General features: G+C 39.0%; 1 protein-coding gene across 9 annotated transcripts in view; it reads left to right on the top strand.

Moving 5' to 3' along the window:
* Positions 1-19864, top strand: part of LOC113509531 (transcription factor BCFI-like) — an 83624-nt gene extending 63760 nt beyond the window's left edge. For 6 of the 9 annotated variants that reach the window (XM_052894166.1, XM_052894169.1, XM_052894168.1 and 3 more), the window contains exons 6-9: positions 14195-14409; positions 15818-15982; positions 16478-16562; positions 16825-19864. In XM_052894166.1, the coding sequence (XP_052750126.1) occupies positions 14195-14409; positions 15818-15982; positions 16478-16562; positions 16825-17075 (716 nt within the window). In that variant the 3' untranslated portion in view covers positions 17076-19864. Of the gene's footprint in view, positions 1-14194; positions 14410-14572; positions 14734-15817; positions 15983-16477; positions 16563-16824 lie in introns of all 9 variants that reach the window. The other 3 variants (XM_052894165.1, XM_052894171.1, XM_052894167.1) reach the window with 2 other exon arrangements.
* The last annotated feature ends 1261 nt before the right edge of the window (positions 19865-21125 follow it).

Raw genomic sequence — 21125 nt, 5'->3', positions numbered from 1 at the left:
TAATGTATTGTAAAATCTTTATAGTACATAATTACGTACGTACTTTTATCAAATTGTGAAAAAATTTAGATTTATATGTATAAATAGAATTATTTTAAAAAAAGTAATAGGCTTCATAAATGCACATTATATTTTAAATCCGGTATGTTCTTAACATACCGGATAAACCGAGGCGCGCGCACGGCGCGACTAAGGGATAGTACCGAAACTGGTCGAACTTTCTCCACTAATTTCAGTTTGTATTTCATAAAAAAAACCGACTTTAATTGTCGCATAATCAGTTATTTTGATTTAAAAAACTAAAGTACTGTATCAATTTTGGTAGAAATTTTATGGGATAAATCTGTAAGTGTATCGGTTTCAGATAAAAAAAATAATTTACCTAATGTACGACGGTTACAACTGATTACTGATGCAGTCATGAGGTAACACACGTAACAAAATACTATCGAATTGAGAAACTCTCTCGTTTTGAAATCTTACATTAAAATATTTCTTATTTTATTTTAGAAATATTCGTCTAATATTTCTATATTCTTCTGTTCGACTAAATTAAAAGATTTCATGTACCTTTTATTTCTATTTGAAATAGTTTTTTTAATCATATTTAATCAATATCCACGTCGCTGTTCGCGTCTGTCTCCGTTTACTCCTACCAAACCACGCTATAGCTTTGGATATGAGTTCCATTGTCATTTAAAATATCGTATTTTGATAAAACTAGCTGTTGGCATTATCCTATTAGAAATATATATATATATATATATATATATATATATATATATATATATATATATGGATGATTATTACTCTTTTACAATAAAACTACTGAACAGAATCGAATGAAATTTGGCACATAGGCAAATTATATCGTAACGTAACATAACATAACGTAAAATAACATCCAATTCACATGAAAAGGTTTGCTGGAAGAGACCTCTTATTAGATTAGGTCTCTTATCGTCTTTTTACATTATGTTTAAAATGAATTGTGCTTAACATTATGTTTTATGTACAATAAAGAATTGAGAAAAAATAAATAACATACTTTATGTATTTATTTACACGGGCAAAGCCGCGGATAATAACTAACCTACTTCAGCACGCTCCCTTAACTCATGCAGTACAGTTATTAAATAATATTATAAACATCATTGATAGTTTTAGTATTAACTTGTCAAAGATATTAGAAATGGCTCAGAAATATTTGGGCTCGGGTTAAATAGTTTTATTATAATTTTTAATGTTAGCACACTAGGTTTATAACATTGATATGGCTTCTGCTGTCATAATGTTGTAATTATTTTTAATGAATAAATAAATAAATAACTAGTAAGAAATATTCGTAACCCGTATGTGAGATACTTTCTTAAAAATAAATTCGACCGACTGTTATTTCAGTTCAGTGTATGAACCGTCGATAGGAGCGCGAGGGCGGCGCGTAATCATCAGACTTTGTTATTGTAGGCACCTATTGACAGTGACCCTATAAAGTCGCCTATCCCAAATAGCTGTGTCATTTTTTTCAATTACAATATAAAATACAATTGCAACAATAACAAAGTACTTAACTTCGGTTTACTTTGTATTGTTAAAATTATTATGAAAAACTTAAAAACTTGTACCATTTTTAAATTTTTCATTTATGTTAGTATATCAGAAGAAGACTTCTGATGTATACTTATACACAGTCGTACTTCGCCTGTACGTTATGAAGCATGGTGTGGCTGACAAGTATGGAAAAAAAAACACCAAAACAAAATAAATATAGTGTAATTGTGAGAAAGTATCGATTACAAAAAAAAAAAAAGAAAAAAACTTCAAATCATCTTTACTCAAATAGACTTGTTTACAAGCACTTTTAAATCGTATATTTTTTTAATTTACTCCTTTATTATTTGGATCATGGTTATTATTGTCTTTAACTTTAAAAGTCTCTCTCGATATACATATTTATTATTATATATGTTACAGTAGAATTACCAAAAATATGTTAATTCGTCTGATAGTAAAAGGTCACTGTAGTCTATGGACGCCTGCAACGCTAGGGGTGCCACGTGCGCGTTGCCGATCCTGAAAAAACTTTAGTATACACTTTTTGAAAAACCCCATACTGTAGTCCCTAGGGAAAACCTCGGCAGGGAGCTCATTCCGCAGTCTGAGCGGGACAGAGGTACCCAAGCAATCGACTTTATAACAGTAATTGTAAATATAATATAAGTCCGTGTAAGAGTGATATCCGCAAAATCAAAGTTATGTTCGATAGAATTTATTATTTATTTAAGGACAATCAAAAAAACATACATTTATTTCTATTTAATACATGATAATATGGTTAACATTATAAAATGCTGCCTTAATTAAAGGCCGCCACGACACGCGTATTCATAATATATATAAGTATTAGGATGAAAAATGATTAAAACTACAGTACTATGTATACAATACATAGTTAGACTACAGTAATATACTAGATTTGTACATTTATAATCTATAAATAGGTATTTGCGATAATACATGTCCATGCGGTTATTAAGCTGATTAAATGAAACTATAGAATTTATACAAAGTCGATTGCTTGACCACCTCTGTCCCATTCGTGTTTCTACAGTGAAGCAGTTATGTTTGCATGGCTGTGATTCGGTTTGAAGGGTGCGATATGGCAGTGAATTAACACGGTACAGAGGAATAACACCTGAGTCCTCAGGAATAGCAACTTATGGGGGGTATCATGGGCGAAACAGTATACTCTGTTATGTCTGTGGTACCATTCTAAGTTGCATAAAAAAAAATATAGATTTAAATTTGTTAAAAGTCGTATCAATTATGAATTGAGTTGTAACAACCGCGGAACTACGATCTATTTGGGAGGCGATATATTTGGAAACAACAGAGATCTCGATATCAGATGGCAACAGTTGACATGGGTGCCGCGGGTCACGCGATAGCCCCGGCCGCCGTACGTACATACATACATACACTGTCAACTATCCCCGCATCCATCATGGGCAGCCATATTTTTATTGCGATAAGTCATTCCCAAAATATAGATAATATTCATCCGGACACTTTCATGCGGCTACAGTAACGAACGTTTTTGTCGCGCTTTTTTATTGTTACTAACAGCACTCAAACCGTCGTCTGTCCTCGCGACTGATACTCCATTTTATTATATTTTTGTGAACATTAAAATATTAATAGGTTTTCTTTGAAGAGGATTAGTTGGAGACGTTTTGTCTGCTTTAATGTTCCTGCTAGAATATTATTACTCATTCCCCTATAATTGTTTGTCTGTAATACGATTACTTTGTTATTTGATAATTTGCTGAATCGAATTGCAACCGATAGGATTCCATAAAAATTCTCACGGTTGAATAAAGATAAAAAAATTTTAACAAATAACATCTTAAAACTTTAATACATAATTTAAACATTATCCAATATATAAATGTTTGGGACGAACATTCACAATAGTAATACAGAACTTACGTTTACTAGTAATTCATTACAGATCTTTGTTTATAGTGAAACGTACAGGAAGTAGAAGCATATTCGAGTAATGTTGATATTAACATAGTGTGTTGCTAAAATGTAACCTACTGTGACTGTATGTTGACTACGATATGTCTAGATCTACTGTAAAAACTGCCAAAATGTCTACTGTCACCCGCAGCATAGAGCGCAATGATAAACGGCCACCACAGCTCAGGAACGGTTGCAACACCAGATGTATAACTCGCGAATAGAAATATGTTTACATTCAATATGTACTGCACACATAGTACATATCTGTACTGTACACATATGTACACGTGTACATAGCATTATTTATTTCCATTAAAACGACACCAGTGCGGTTTATATACAGTGTAGCGACTGTACAGGACAGCGCTCGTGGCGGACGCGGCCACGGCTGAATATATCTTCCACCGCAAACTAGAACGGTTCCGTTGTCGCTGGAGCGAGCGAGGCGGACGGCGCGACTGTTTACGTAGGTCCCGACAAAAAACGATGTCTCCATTTAAAATGAAGTCCCTTTTAAGCGCATTAAAATCGCATTCCGTAAATGGTATCGGATAAGGCACGTGCCGAGCGCAAACAGCCAGCGTCCGGCCGCGCTCACAAAAAATACATGTTGACACATACAAACACTTTTGTCTCTTCGCATATTTGCTTACTAATAGCGGGCTGGCAGTGCAGTGTTGCATCCTTATCGGCGATGCAATGCTAGTCGATGAACCGACCATTATGCGTTAGGGCATGTTTGCGCAGTGACGTCACGCGGTGACCCGGCAGCGCTGAGAGCCGAGACTGCTGACCACGACGTCCACGTACTCTCCAGATAAATAAATAAAGCCACTTGGTAAATTGTATTGTACTGTACTGTAGACACGACAAAGGTTAAGTGACGTGTTTATTGTTGCAAGTTACATTTGATATTGTTGCCTCTTTCTATATATAATATCTAGACATTGTTATGTCACTTCAACGAGAGAATCGCATGTGTTCGTATTGTACAGATTTTATATTACGCGATATCTTCACCAAATACAGATTTTATATTACGCGATATCTTCACCAAATACAGATTTTATATTACGCGATATCTTCACCAAATACAGATTTTATATTACGCGATATCTTCACCAAATACAGATTTTATATTACGCGATATCTTCACCAAATCTGATAGGGTTTAAATCAGTGTTAGTTTATTTATTTATACTTTTGCACACATTAAAATATGTCTACAGGGCGGACTTAATGACTGATGACATTCTCCACCAGTGAACCGTTACGATAAACAGAGAGAGTAAATGGCGGTGCATAGATTTAACAAAAACAATTTGTAAATTGAATTTAAATATTTTGAGCGATAACAACATTACGAATACATTTGACATACATTTAAAATAAATAATATAGCAATGCTTATAAAAATTATACATACATGAATCACATAGAGTGCAGAATATAAATAAGTATACATAATATATATATTAATATAAAAAATATATAAGTCATGATTAATTATATAATAGTATAGATCAGTGTTTTCCAATCTTTTTTGTGCCATGCCCCACTTGAACATTTCTAACATTTTTATTTTTACTTGACGACTTGAATCGCCCACTTGATATTTTGTTAACGTCAAATGAAATTATACCTAATAAATATTTAAAGCATTCTTTAAATTTATTTTTTTGTTAAATTTGGCACCGATATCTATTCATAACATTAAAATGGCTCGGAGAAAGATCGTTAAAATAGCTTCGAGTCCATTTTTAATTTGTCCCCCCCCCCCCCCCTAACTATCAAATTGCCCCCCTGTGGGTTTGGGAAACACCGGCATAGATTGAAGCCCTTCATTGTTGTGATAATTTGAAGTAATATTCATGAAGGAACTTTTAGTTAGCTCTGTCCTATATTAATGTAATCACGATCGTAGTAGCTTTTTTTATGCAACTTAGAATGGCAAACAAGTTTACGGCCCACCTAATGGAAAGTGGCAACCGTCGCATATAGACATTAGCAGTACCATAGACAGATAACAGAGTATACTGTTTCACCCATAATACCCCTATGTGTTGCCATTCCCGAGGACTTAGGTGTTATTCCTCTGTACCCTGTAAATTCTCTGCCATATCTCACCCTACAAACCGAAGCACAGCCATGCAAACACAACTACTTCACGGTAGAAAAACGGAATAGAACAGAGGTGCCCAAGCAAACGACTTTTGTACAAAGTCTCCCTCTGACAAATTTTAATATTCAATTAATAAAAATCTCGGGTGGTCCCGGCATAGAATAGACCACCTTTTCCTATCCCGTGGGTGTCGTAAGAGGCGACTAATGAAGCATATGGTAGAGGGATGGGTAGCAGCGTCCCTCTTAAAACATCTTCAAAGTCTAACTGCGGTTGCCAAGCGTGGCAACTACTGGCACAACTCCCCAAAGGGGAAGCTTATGTTCAGCAGTGCACAGTTACAAGCTGATATGATGATTCAATTAATTACCACGCTGAACGGGCGGCCTGGTATTAGTTAGGATTTTCATGACATATCCACGAGAGATACTTAATTCGTTATTTTATTATTATAAAATACAAGAATTATAAATCATAGTAACACGAGTAAAAATACTTAGTACAATAACCTATACTTATAATAAATCTGTAAAGAGGTCAATTCTGTACATGAAATATATTTCCAAAATAACTATCAGCGGGTGATTAGTGATCGATACTAATGCAAAAAGTGCAATCAGTAAAATTTTTGTCTGTCTGTCTGTATGTACGTTCGTTATAGAAACAAAAACTACTCGACGGATTTTAACGAAACTTGGTACAGTTATTCTTCATACTCCTGGACAGGTTAGAGTATACTTTTCATCACGCTACGATCAATAGGAGCAGAGCAGTGAAGGGAAATGTTTCTGTTACATCAAAACCACTGAGCCGCGAGGAAGGACATAGGCTACTTATTTTACGAAAAACGACAGAAACGCGGACGAAGTGGCGGGCAACAGCTAGTATATAATATATTGTTGACTTCATGGTTAATTCCTGATGAGTTCATCATAATGGGCTAACTGGCCTATTTTCATTCTCATCTATCACCCTTCACTGGTGCTCCGCCAGCGTATCCCGTTAGTGCAGGCGGGGTTACCTTACCATTTTCACCCATAAAAAAAGATATTGTTGACTAGCGACCCTATTGCAATATTTGTTTGTGTAACATTTAAACTGTTCAACACATTGAATTGTGGCTGGTATTGTGACGTGTGTACGTGTGTGACGATACTGCATTAATCATCATTATATATTTATATGTGTGTGTGTGTGTGTGTGTGTGTGTGTGTGTGTGTGCATATATTTACATTATTGCATGTATTACTTTACCATAATGTATTTAAAAATGACATAATTTTCAAACTGCCTAATTGTTTGCATCTATAATAAGTTTACCATTGTAATCTTTTAGAGGAAACAATTAAACTATATCTATCTACCTATTTACTAAACATAAAACAAAATTATTTGAGATAATTAGCTCGTAACTACCTATATATTGTATTATAAAAGGAATTTTGATTGATCATAATAAAGTTATAAAAATCTATTTCTGTACAAATGTTAATATAATTTTAATGCTTTAATTAAGATTTCGTCTCAGGAAACACAAGGAAACATTAACGGAATCGTTTCAAATGTAACATAGAGAATAAATTCATTCTATTGCAAGAGAACACTAATTTTGACTCAGTATAGGTAGAGGTATCACGTAGTACCTACAGATTAAATGTGATACAATTGTGATCCTTATACTTTTTGAATTTTTTTTTAAATAGAATGTTTTTTTTTTCAATATTTTTTTTAATGGGTGATAATGGAATGGTAAACCTACCCGCGCTATCGGTATACACCGGCGGGGCACCAGTGAAGGATGATAGGTGAGGATGAAGCAGGTCAGTTAGGCCAACGTGAAGAATTCAACAAGAATTGTTCACGATGGTTTCCAGGGGAAACCACGTGGAGCTGGACCTAATAGAGCATATTGCTAGCAATGGGGCTATCAAACTCCATTGCTAACAATCCCTTTCCCCCGTTTTTTCAATATTAGAGCTATAAATTGTGTGCAGCTATTGTAGTTGTCATGATATGGTTACGGGCAGTAATGAGCTATTACGAGGGCGATGTGCACAGCATCAGGCGCGGCGTGGAGGCCGGAGTGGCACATGGCCGGGTCTTATTACACCAATATATACGTATAATAGATGACAAGCACGTTTGGTCCGAGCGACCATTACGGGTAATCGGAGATGTCGATTTCAGTAAAATCTCTGTGAAGTGTTATGCGTGTTATGGGTCGCAACTCGATATGTGTTTACGGCGCGGCCGACCACTCGTCGGGAGGCGTTTGTTACGTGTATTTATTGCTTGACTAATACGTTTTGCTTTGCAAGAAATGACACGGATCGTTTTCTCTGTGTGATCATTTTTCTTGTAATTGTTCGTAATTTCCTATATTCCTAATTCGGCAGAACAAATTTCGTGATAATTTTACACGATTACGTTTGCTAATTCTGAACCTATTTTTATCTTTTTTTTTTTATGTAGTGCGCTATGATTCATGCCGTGTTAGTTGCATTTTAATTTTGTAACATTTCAAAGTCTTTTGTTTATATAGTAAAAATATGATTACTCTGAAATAAACTCTACTTGCAGATCGTGTGTTTACAAGCAACAAAATGTACTAGTTAGTTACAGAATTGAACGTTAAATATTTTGAATCCGGTTTAGGTATATAGATGACGCAACTTATAGAGTACCAACGCCAAACTACACCAGCGTTATCTGATTTATAACCACTTGACACTGTGTTCAATAGATAATTACTGTTATTTTATTTTTGGGCCAACATTATTATGAGCGTACAGATAACTACCTACGACTGTGTAGAAAAGATCACATATTGAACGTAGCAAAATAATAGGATAGATAATAAAATAAAATATGTTAAAAAGAAATAAATTTACTATGTTCTGTAATATATAGGATGAAGGAAGACGAAATCCTGTACTTCATTACCTTATGATTTATTAAATTACTGAGTTCTGTGATTTAAGATTGTCGCATTACAAAGTCGATGTTTCTGGTGTCAATAATATACATAAGCTATGGTAGCTGTCATGTGACTAAATACGTAAAAAAAAAAAACTTTGTATTAAAGTCGTTTGCATGCTCGTATTTTTCCTGCCGATTTGCCATTTTTGTATTTTCTTTTTCTATGATAATTAGAATGGCAAATTATTACATAAATTCTGTATAAAATAAAGATGTATGTTGCGATTTGAAAGGTACCTACTAGTAGGATACGACAGAGACATTACAGATTATAAATATACGAACAAGTCTCCTGTTGTAATTTTATATTATGTTCAGCCATTATTTGTCCACTGCTGGACATAGGCTTTCCCCATAGACCGCCATGCAATGCATTTTAGTTGATCACTCCATCTAGTTGGGTCGTCCTATACTGGGTTTGTCCTTACGAAATCGCCACTCAAGAACCGTTCTTCCCCATCTGTTGTCGGTCCTTCGAGCTATGTGACCAGCCCATTGCCCTTATTTAAGAGTGTAATACCACGAATATATTTTGTAATCTGCATTATATTGATCGTATCTATAAGCAACGGTTACCACTTATCATCAGACGAGAAGTTAAAAAGAATGTTTAGTAAAGCTAATTCTATGCTTAATATAAATCAGCAAAGTGCGAGGAATCATAAGTTCAAGCAACGGTGTGCGCCTGGAACAGTTGTTTATAGGTCAGGTCGGAGGAATAGGCGGCGGAGCGTGTGTGCTGCGCCAGCACCAGCTCGCAGTTACACGTAACGGTCGCGGATTCCATTGAAAGAGCAGGCGTCGTGAACAATGAGGCGCGGACTCGCCGGCTCACGTTGCAGCGTACAACTGCTGACCGCGCCGTGTCGATGCCCTTCGCTGCTAACATTCGCATATTTCTACTCCATACAATGTGTCAACAGTCTTTCAAGTAGCCAATGAAGCTTGAATGAATGGAAACGTAAAACAATATCTGTTTATTTATATTCCGTTTCAGTATTTGTTATAAAAAAATACAGTTTTGCGTTTGGGATCATTATCGTATTCTCGTCATCTCTTGTGATTGTTTACTATCACAAATCCTCTGCTATCATCCGAATCACATACATATTTATTATAGGTTATAAACTTTTTGATTAAAACCTTAACTTGGAAATGAACGATAAATAATTATTAATTTACTTTTTATTGCATAACTTAAAGAATAATATAAATAAAAATCGGTAAAAAAACTTTTAAGTTAAACGGTTTTATTTTATGTGCACTGAAAACTACAAAATAAATAAATAGTTACTTACCTATCAACCTACGTAGGTGATCTCGGTCATTAATATCTCTGATGGTAGTGGTTGTCATAACATGAACCATGTCAGCGGCCGAAAGGCAGTTCATGAGAGAACACTAACACCAGGGTTTGCTTGGTAGGTAAACTAAGCAGCCCACACTATAACAAGTAGGTATTTTGACCTTCTAGTTCAGAAATATTTTAGTACTAGGCAGAATAGCTTTTAGGCATATTAGACTAAAATAAAAACGTGGGGCCCATTAACTATATCTGTATTACTTTCTACTATACTAAGTGTGGATTGCATCGACTTATTATAATCGTCATCATCATCATCCTAGCGGTTTATCCCGGTCGCATCCGAAACCTCATAGCTCCGGAGTCCAGGGTCCGCTGAATCGACTTACTATAATCGTAACTGAAGGTTTTGACCATCAATAACCAGCCGTTACGGCTTCACCAGCGAACGCCGAGCTCATGATCTACCAAAGTATAAGATATGCTCTGCTATAGGTATGATTTCAGAGGGGCCCCACGTTTTTATTTTAGTCTAATATGCCTAAAAGCTATTCTGCCTAGTACTAAAATATTTCTGAACTAGAAGGTCAAAATACCTACTTGTTATAATGTGGGCTGCTTAGTTTACCTACCAAGCAAACCCTGGTGTTAGTGTTCTCTCATGAACTGCCTTTCGGCCGCTGACATGGTTCATGTTATGACAACCACTACCATCAGAGATATTAATGACCGAGATCACCTACGTAGGTTGATAGGTAAGTAACTATTTATTTATTTTGTAGTTTTCAGTGCACATAAAATAAAACCGTTTAACTTAAAAGTTTTTTTACCGATTTTTATTTTCTTGTTTTTAGTATTTAGTGAAATTGTTTACCGAATATTCCTCATTCTATTTAATTCATTCAGTGCATTATTATTACATGGTTTCTTACCTGATAATTTAGTACAATCTAATTCCTCAATACATAGCCCTTCCAGAGATTTGACTCGACTTAGAGCCACGTATGCTTGTCCTTCCTCAAACCATTTTGAGCCCAAATATACTACTGCATGGTCGACGGTGCTGCCCTGCATTTTATGGACGGTGAATGCTCATGACAAAACTAAGGGCAACATCCGTTTTTCAGCCGTACCATTATTGAATTTTGCTGGAAACTGTATGGCTTTAGGGTAAATAACGTGCATGCCGTCTGTGCCAAAGTCAATTAAACCTGATGATATATCTGTTTCGTACATTTGGGTTCGACGGAACTGAGGCCAAAAAGGTGTCTGAGTGTCAAGTGTCTGAGAGTCTAGTGTCTGAGTGTCTTGTATCCGAGTGTCCAGTGTCTGAGTGTCTAGTGTCTAGTGTCTAGTATCTGAGTGTCGAGTGTCGAGTGTCTAGTGTCTGAGTGTCAAGTGTCTGAGAGTCTAGTGTCTGAGTGTCTTGTATCCGAGTGTCAAGTGTCTGAGTGTCTAGTGTCTGGGTGTCTGAGTGTCTAGTGTCTAAGTGTCGAGTGTCGAGTGTCAAGTGTCGAGTGTCTAGTGTCTGAGTGTCTAACGTCTGGGTGTCTGAGTGTCAAGTGTCTGAGAGTCTAGTGTCTGAGTGTCTTGTATCCGAGTGTCTAGTGTCTGAGTGTCTAGTATCTGGGTGTCTGAGTGTCTAGTGTCTAAGTGTCGAGTGTCGAGTGTCGAGTGTCGAGTGTCGAGTTTCGAGTGTCTAGTGTCTGAGTGTCTAGTGTCTGAGTGTCTAGTGTCTGAGTGTCTAGTGTCTGGGTGTCTGAGTGTCAAGTGTCTGAGAGTCTAGTGTCTGAGTGTCTTGTATCCTAGTGTCTGAGTGTCTTGTATCCGAGTGTCGGAGTGTCTAGTGTCTAGTGTTTAGTATTTGAGTGTCGAGGGTCGAGTGTCGAGTGTCGAGTGTCTAGTGTCTGAGTGTCTGAGTGTCTAGTATCTAGTGTCTAGTGTCTGAGTGTCGAGTGTCGAGTGTCGAGTGTCGGGTGTCGAGTGTCGAGTGTCGAGTGTCGTCGAGTGTCGAGTGTCTGAGTGTCTAGTGTCTGGTGTTTAGTGTCTGAGTGTCGAGTGTCGAGTGTCAGAGTGTCTAGTGTCTGGGTGTCTGAGTGTCAAGTGTCTGAGAGTCTAGTGTCTGAGTGTCTGAGTGTCTTGTATCCGAGTGTCCAGTGTCTGAGTGTCTAGTGTCTGGATGTCTGAGTGTCTAGTGTTTAGTGTTTAGTGTTTAGTGTCTGAGTGTCGAGTGTCGAGTTTCGAGTGTCTAGTGTCTGAGTGTCTAGTGTCTGAGTGTCTAGTGTCTGAGTGTCTAGTGTCTGGGTGTCTGAGTGTCAAGTGTCTGAGAGTCTAGTGTCTGAGTGTCTTGTATCCGAGTGTCGGAGTGTCTGGTGTTTAGTATTTGAGTGTCGAGTGTCGAGTGTCGAGTGTCTAGTGTCTAGTGTCTGAGTGTCTAGTGTCTAGTATTTAGTGTCTGAGTGTCGAGTGTCGAGTGTCGAGTGTCGGGTGTCGGGTGTCGAGTGTCGAGTGTCGAGTGTCGTGTGTCGTCGAGTGTCGAGTGTCTGAGTGTCTAGTGTCTGGTGTTTAGTGTCTGAGTGTCGAGTGTCGAGTGTCAGAGTGTCTAGTGTCTGGGTGTCTGAGTGTCAAGTGTCTGAGAGTCTAGTGTCTGAGTGTCTTGTATCCGAGTGTCCAGTGTCTGAGTGTCTAGTGTCTGGATGTCTGAGTGTCTAGTGTCTAGTGTTTAGTGTTTAGTGTCTGAGTGTCGAGTGTCGAGTGTCGAGTGTCGAGTGTCGAGTGTCTAGTGTCGAGTGTCTAGTGTCTAGTGTCGAGTGTCTAGTGTCTAGTGTCTGAGTGTCGAGTGTCTGAGTGTCTTGTGTCTGGTGTTTAGTGTCTGAGTGTCGAGTGTCGAGTGTCTAGTGTCTGAGTGTCTAGTGTCCGAGTGTCTAGTGTCTGAGTGTCTTGTATCCGAGTGTCTAGTGTCTGTGTGTCTAGGGACTGAGTGTCTGAGTGTCTAGTGTCTGAGGGTCTAGCGTCTGAGTGTCTAGTGTCCGAGTGTCTAGTGTCTGGGTGTCTCAGTGTAGTCCTATTATTTGATACCCATATTGTGGTGGTTGTGGAAAAATATGTACCTAGTCCGCCATATTGGAACGGCGTCCATCTTGAATTTTAAATTTTGACATAATCATCGTGTTTTACTAGTGTAGCCCTTTCATTTGATACCCATATTGCGGGGGTTAAGGAAAAATATGTAATCCGCCATTTTGTATCGGCGGCCATCTTAGATTTATAATGTTATTGATTTTATTATATTGTATTGTCATCTAAAGTAAATGTGTGTACCAAATTTCAGATCAATCTGACAACGGGAAGGTGCTTAAATTCCAATTTCTAATTTTGACCCAAATAAATAAATACCGTACAGGTCGAGCTAAATAAAACCGTTTAAAAATAAAACGTACAATTTGTAAGTTGACATCTGACCATTTTGGGCGTACTGTATCTTGGTGTTCACCACATGTTTATGGTGTTGTTCATGTTTAATGAGTGACGATTATTATTTTCTGTTACATTCAGTTTAGTGTGACACATATATATGGCATACATTAAATAATCAATTTTTACAATTAACGTATATTATAGTGGTGATATACAGCAAGTGGGACTTCTGTCTAACATTAATAAACATTTTTGGTCTTTTTGAAAATTTGTTTGTTGTTGAAATTGAAAGCATAGTTGAAAGATCCAGCGAAATTCGGTAGGAGCCACTTGTCGAAAATGACCCTTATGTACTTGCTTAAAATTAATTTAATCAATGTTGGGTCGATAGAAGATGGCCAAGTTTATTTTAAATACTATTTTCATTTAAAATGTAAACAGATGCTGATTTAGGAATGTTAATTATTAATGAATTGCCTCGAGTTACAATTAGCGTGGTAGCGAGTCGCGGCGTGCGCCGGGACGTGCCGCGCCGCGACGCGCCCTCACGTGTCGCCGTTCATAATGAATACTGCAACGCAGCGCTTTATAGCAATCAATGAATCACAGTCACTGCCAAGGCTACGAAGTCCGACATTCGTTTTGCACACGAAGCGATACTCTTTGTCTGCTCCATTCAATGTAAAGGTGACACATTAGCTGTTGCATTGTGTCGTTACCAAGTGCGTACCTCGTACGGACAATCGGTAGTGTGGACGCTCGGCAGGCGTGTAGCGTGGCGATATGCTAGTCGCGGAGTCCTCGCGAGTGACGAGCCGATGAGCTAACGAGCGATGTGTTGCGCGCAGTCGAGATGGCGGAGTTGTTCACGGAGGGGCGTGAGTGCGTGAACTGCGGGGCGATTCACACGCCGCTGTGGCGGCGCGACGGCACCGGCCACTACCTGTGCAACGCGTGCGGCCTCTACAACAAGATGAACGGCATGAACCGGCCGCTGAAGCAGCCGCGGCGGCTGGTACGTCAGCGGCACGCCGCGCACGCGCTCTCCGCGCCCGCCCACGACGTACGCAGCCCGCTCGCTCTCCGCTCGCCGTCCGCTCGCCGTCCGCTCGCCTTCCGCTCGCCGTCCGCTCGCCGTCCGCTCCCGTCCCCCCCGGTAGCAATCCGCGCCCGCCGAGCGTCCGCCTCCGCCGAGCAGGCGTCAGTGACAGTTGTGTTGGTTGCAGTGGCCGCGGAGGGGGCCCCGCCGGGCGCGGATTTCTACAAGGGCTTCCTGCTTAACGGCCTCGCGCCGCCGCACGCGCCGCCCGCGCCGCTCGGGCCGCCCGGGCCGCCCGCGCTCGCGCACCAGCCCTCCACCCCCTCTGACTACAAACAGAAGAAAGGGGTACGTCCCCTCCCCCGCCCACTCCCGCGCATCATTCTAACAGTCATCGCTTCTACTTCACCGATACTAACTTAGTTTGTAGAAACCTGAAATCAGTGCATGCGAGGACGATCATCTGAGTAACATTCATAAAGAATATCTAATAGTACTTGCATGGAAATAGTAATACCATAAGAATAAATATTCAGGAAAAAATTACATTCCCTTAATTTCAGAAGTACTCGTAGTATTCGTTATGGCAACCCTCCGAGGGTTGCCACAATCTATATTATCTGCAGAATTAAAAGAGAAGAAGAGTACATTATGGCGGCGTCACCGCATTCACAAAATAAAATTTAATACTGTCACTTCTGTCCAGTCTATTTATTCTTATGCTAATACACTTAGTTCGTAGTAGAGTTTATGCGACTTGCCGTGAGAGCCCATACACTCACATAATGGAACTTAATGAAGCTACTAATCAGTTGTCAGAGATGTACATGTTCATGTCTATAAGTACGTTTAACTAGCAATACCTTTTAACTAACATTTATAAAAAAGTTATAAACATTTTTTCTAATTTACATATTTTCATTTCTAATTCAATATTTTGAAAATTTGCCGTATAGTCTCAGCATAGAATGGGCCCTTCCCTTCCCGTGGGTGTCGTAAGAGGCAACTAAAAAAATGGTTGAAAGATTGGCAACAGCGTCCCTTTTAAAACTTTACCAAAGCTTAACTATAGTACCCGCTTGCCAAGCGTGGCAACTACTGGAAACCTCCCCCCTTATAGAGGAGGCCTATGTTTAGCAGTGGACAGTGACGGGTGATGTGATAATGATGAAACTGATAATTTATCTAAAATCAACTACTTTTTGGTTTCATCGTATTTGGAACAAATTCATACAATAGGAAGATTTCCTTATCTCCTGTAAAATTGTATCCATGTTTGGTAATAGATTTGATATACAGTCGATTAAGCGAGGTGTGCATTTTGCATTGTATCATATTTATAATGGAATGTCCTTAATGTAACTGTCTAAGCACTACGTGTATCTATGAGTGTACACATGGCACAGCGTGTAACAGCGCGCTCTGGCTACAGATGGGTTCTAAACGGCCGGGGATGTCGTGCAGCAACTGTCACACGACCACCACGTCGCTGTGGCGGCGCAACGCTCACGGCGAGACGGTCTGCAACGCCTGTGGCCTCTACTACAAGCTGCACAGCATTAACCGGCCTATAGCCATGAAGAAGGATTCTATACAGGTAAGCCTCGATACAGTGCCGACGCCAAATGTGAGGCAATATGTCGGTACTATACGACAATAGGTGATACAGGAAGGACACCAGTAGGAAGCCCATGTTCATTAGTGGAAGCCATACATATAATTGGAATAATGTATGTACCTAATATTATAATTTGTGTCAATTTTGCTGCGGTGTAATGAGTGATCGCATGCGATTTCCAACTTCCATGGGATAGTGTTAAGCGTGGATGATATAGGCACTGATAAGTATTGATACTATTGCTCGTGTGTCTTCTGGCAAGTGTCACCCTCTAGTGTCAAGAGCTTCCAAGTAGCCTCTAATGGTTCTACATAGTCTAAAGATATTTTTTAAACAATCCAAACACGAATCGAAAAATTCAGATGTTTAAGCTAAAATTCGATCTGGGGATCTCCACACTGCAGTCCAGTACTGCTGCTGTCCAGCTGAATTATTGCCGTTCATACTACATACAGGGTATGTCCATATTTTCAGACGCGGAAACGAAAACCAAAGAACACAATGAAATCAGAGAGAAATTCCAAAAATGCAGCCCTCATACGCAAAATGGAAAATTTAGGTGAGTTTAATATTAGATTTTGGAGAAACGTCTTTAGATTATTAAAGATTATTCGTGTAAAGTGTAAGTCGTGAAGAGATTTACATCCTCATCATAGTTAAGCCAAGTTAGCGAGAATGTTGAGAGTGCGTCCACCGTAATGTCGACAGACGACAGTCGTTTTTGACTACTCTACTAAGAGTTATACTTGTAACCACTCTTTCCCCAATTATTCACGTGACAAATTTTAGGGTGTAACAAGTACTTAATTATGTATTTACAGTGGACGTCCACCACGTAGGCGCGGGTGTAGGCGTGGGCGCGGAGGCGGCCGCGGGCGGGCCGCGGTCGCCGCTCGCCATGAACTACTACGTGCAGCAGGCGCTCAAGCTGGACGAGCCGCCGCCGGCGCACTCGCACCCCGCGCTCTACGACGACGCCGACTACCGGCGCGCCGCCGCCGCCGCCGCCGTCGCCGCCGCCGAGCCCGCCGAGCGCCTCGACCGGCCCACGGTCGTGTCCATGGGCAGTTGAGTGGCCGCCGCCCGCCGCCGTCTCCGAGCTGCGCAGCCGGCGCGCGGCCCTCCTAGTAGAATCTCAGTCGGTTAAGTTTTTTTAGTTTAATAAAGTCGAGTCCGACGATCAGTCGTTGCTAGTTGACCAAATCGCGGGAGGGCGCGCCGCGGGCGGCCGCGACGTGCAGGGCGCGGCTGCCGAGCACCTCGCGGCTCGTATCTCCCGGCGAGTCTATTTATCGTAATGTTACTGTAGTTGTATGTGTCGATGCACAGTGCACGCAATGAGTTCGAGCTCTGCTACTGTATTGCCCGCGACGCGGTGGTGCTCTCGATCTTCAACGTTGTCGGTTTATCATCGCGATGTACGCGCGTGATTGCGCACAATAAAATAATCTGTTACCAAATGTTTTATATCTCGATAAACTATAAGACTGTACTGTACCATTCCTAGCGTGTTGCGTTCCTAGCATAACGAATATTATCTAGTTGTGTAATGTAGTCGTCACTTAGTGTGTAAGATGTGCCGACGAGGCTCCATGACCAGCTTTACGCTGTTTTTTTTTTCTATTTAAGAGAATGCATCAATTAGTCGTCCCGAAGTAATTCATGCATTCTCTTCCAGCCAGCTCTCTTCCAGATCATATCTTTGACCTTCCTATACGACATGACGTCTAATGTATCTATTATCTTTTCTATGTAGTTATTTCTCGATCTTCTTCTTCTCTATTTTGCCTCTTCTATTCTCTACTATTTTCCTTGTTTATTCTCATTCACCCTTTTCAACACTTCTTCCTTCGTCACTATTTCTGTCCAACTTATCTTTTCCATGCTTCTTCTTATCGACATTTCGGATGCCTCAAGCATCGTTCTTTCCTTTTGCGTCATTGTTCATTTTCCATACCTATACAATGCTATGGTCCAAATGTAATGTTATTTACATATTATTAGCAAATAATTCTAGTGGTTATTTTAATAAATTTATTAGACATTCTAATTTTACTCCATGACTTCAAAATACATTCCACGAATTTAGTAGATGTAGCACTCTGTGGTGTTTCTTGTGTGGACACAATCCTCCTGTAGACAGCGGGCTCGATTCTAGTCTAGTTCATTTTCAAACTTATCTCCAAAATTTATTAACTTAAGAGGAAGCATATCATTTCAGTAAGATCTAACAGTAGTTGCTAACAGATTTGCAATATAATTAATAATTAGTTTATGGCGGCCGATAAAACAATATTTCGCGAAACCATTAAAATTGAAAAAGTAGGTAGTAGTAGAAACAGACAAAAGGGGTATCGGATCAACTCCAGTGTTGCCATATTTCAAAATGTATTTTTTTTTTTTATTTTTACTTTTCTCTAATAATTTTAGAGATGAGAGAGAACGAACAACACAGAATCAGTCTCATTCAGCTCAAATGATCCTTAATTGTAATATCGAGGAGCGCAATTACAACGACTATTGTTAGCTACTAACCTCTGGTGTGGTTGGCAAAATCTTGTTCAATACAAACGCTGCATTTGGATACAGGTATTGTATGCCACTGCACGTGTTTAGTACTAACGTTAGGCAATTATGTGCAGTTAATCAACTTGCCGTATATTAGGAGTGCATGATTTGTGAATGGATATTGTATTATGTGCGAGATCACAGGGTAATCATGTGTCAATATGTCGGATTAGTTTTTTTTTTTTCCTATGTATCTTTAACAACTTATTCAGTACATTATTTGTATTTTGATTATTTATAAATTATGATAATATGTTTTAAATAAATTATAAATAATTACAATAGAGGTGAAAAGAATTTAATTAATTATATTTAGGTTGACTATACAAATACTGTAGGTAGTGAATTTGTCGTTTCTCATGATGTTTTTTTAACCATGTCGACTAAAGAGAGCCAAAAACGCACCTTAAAATGGATTATATTATTCCAATCGTTCGTATGATTTCTTGCCGTATTACCCAGTTCGTAGTACAATTTATTGTAATATATAAATGTATTTGTTATGTAAATTCAAAATCGAATGGAATATTTTAACATAATAATAATAATCTATCCAATCGTTTTGTCGGTGAACGGTCTTATCTCAGCCAGACTGGAACAACATCTCAGACGGTTGGGATTCCGAGGCGGCTCACTCTCGGGAAAGATGCAGAAAAGCGGTGCTCTTAGATACTTCCCGAATTATACATTAGTTTCTCTCCCTGGGGCCCTGAACCCCGGCACGACTGTGCTTCTGCCGGGGTTAGTTTGCCATCTCCTCTCCTTAAGTGTGAATTTTCTAAAAATTTAAAAAATAATAATAATCAATCTATTGAAACCTGAATTACATGCACTGAAATAAATTAATTCACTAGCCATCTTTGTCTGATGCCAATTAAATGTAAGAGATGGCTATAGTTAGTTAAGTTTTACAAATCAAATTAATTTAAGACTAATGTTGTTTTAAGTTCTAGTATTTTTTATCAGTCACATAATAGTTTAAATGTATTTCTAATAAATCTCTAGAATAGTTGCGTCGCGCGAGAGAGTATAAATAAGTGAATAATAATTTTAAAAAAGAAACTAAAGAACAGTGTCGGCGTGTAGCGGCGGGCGGCCATCCGGGCAGCGCTCCGCCGCCTACAACCGCCTGCGCTGTATGTCGCCAAACAAAACATAGGACGCTACTCGTATGTGATGCTATGTTATATTTATGTTATAATACGATACTGCGACTGCGCTCGCTTGTACTCGTTCACATTTCTCTGTAAATATGATGGTTATACTTTAAATAAATAAATGTATGGCAGACAATGTTGGTTTTAATTCTATCCACAGACTGCAACTACGGTCCAGCAAAATAGCCTTCTTTTCGGCTACATCTTAAGTTTGAATTTAAACGTCACAGAACATTATAACGCCCGTCAGTATGAGCAAGCTGTGTGTGTTCCAAGATACTTTTACGTAGCCGACTGTTATTTTTTATTTATACTACTGTGGTGGCAAACAAGCATACGGCCCGTTTGATGGTAAATGAAGTTACCGTAGCCTATGGACGCCTGTAACACTAGTGTTCAAAATTAACCTTTTTACATACATTGACAATTGTAGTGAACAGAAATAGATAACTTTGAAAGAAAATATTATGAAACATCAGCCATGTAATTAGAATTCTCAAATATCACGAAAGATAATACTTCAGACATGAACCCCGACATCCCTTCAATAAATCCAGTAAAACAAGTAGCCATACCACAACACATCCCAAGTGATAGCGGTGAGATAAGAGAGTGGAATAATTTCAAAAATTTGGTGACCACGTGGAGGTCGACCTGATAGGGTATATTGCTTGCAGTGTGACTGATAATCCGCATTACTAACAATCCCTCCCCCCCCCCTCCATGTGGATGTATCAGGCGGTGGAAAATAACCATTACCTCTACAGATAAATGCTAAAATATTCAAGAAACGAAATTCTAAGAGAACTTTTTGAACAGTGCAATGTATTTAGAGAAATTTTGATTTTTTATTTTTAGAATTTAGCTAATAGTTTTAATATTTGTTAACTCTGTACAAGTTTATAATGTACATGATGGCAGTAAACTATATGAACGAAGATGCGTAACAGAAAGAGAAGAAGAGGGAAAAGGCTTTGCTTCATTCATTTTGTGGTACATAGCAAAACAGAGTGTAAAAATACAACTTTGTGATAGGATAAAAATCCTGAATGTCATAATGATTTGGAGAAAAGATGATTGACGTTTGGGTAAATGTTAAAATTCGCAGCTGGCAACCCTAGTAGGTTGCATTTTTTACCTTTTACAATGTCCAATTGAAAAGAATGTATTCTTACCTCATCATCATCATCACAACACCCCATAACCGTCCATTGCTGAACATAAGTCCCCCCCCCCCATACAGGTTTTGCCTGTAGCTGCCATGCTTGATAGGAGGATTGCCGACCACAGTTTTGGTGATGTTTTAAGACGAACGCTAAAGCCTATTCCTCGACCATTAAGTTCCCTTAGTCGCCTCTTACAACACTGACAAGAAAGGAAGGTGTGACCTTTTTTAT

Source organism: Galleria mellonella, unplaced genomic scaffold, assembly GCF_026898425.1.
Source record: "Galleria mellonella isolate WM207_F2 unplaced genomic scaffold, CSIRO_AGI_GalMel_v1 utg1917, whole genome shotgun sequence".
NCBI classification, from domain to species: Eukaryota; Metazoa; Arthropoda; class Insecta; order Lepidoptera; family Pyralidae; genus Galleria; species Galleria mellonella.
This window is presented reverse-complemented; position numbering and strand designations above follow the sequence as displayed.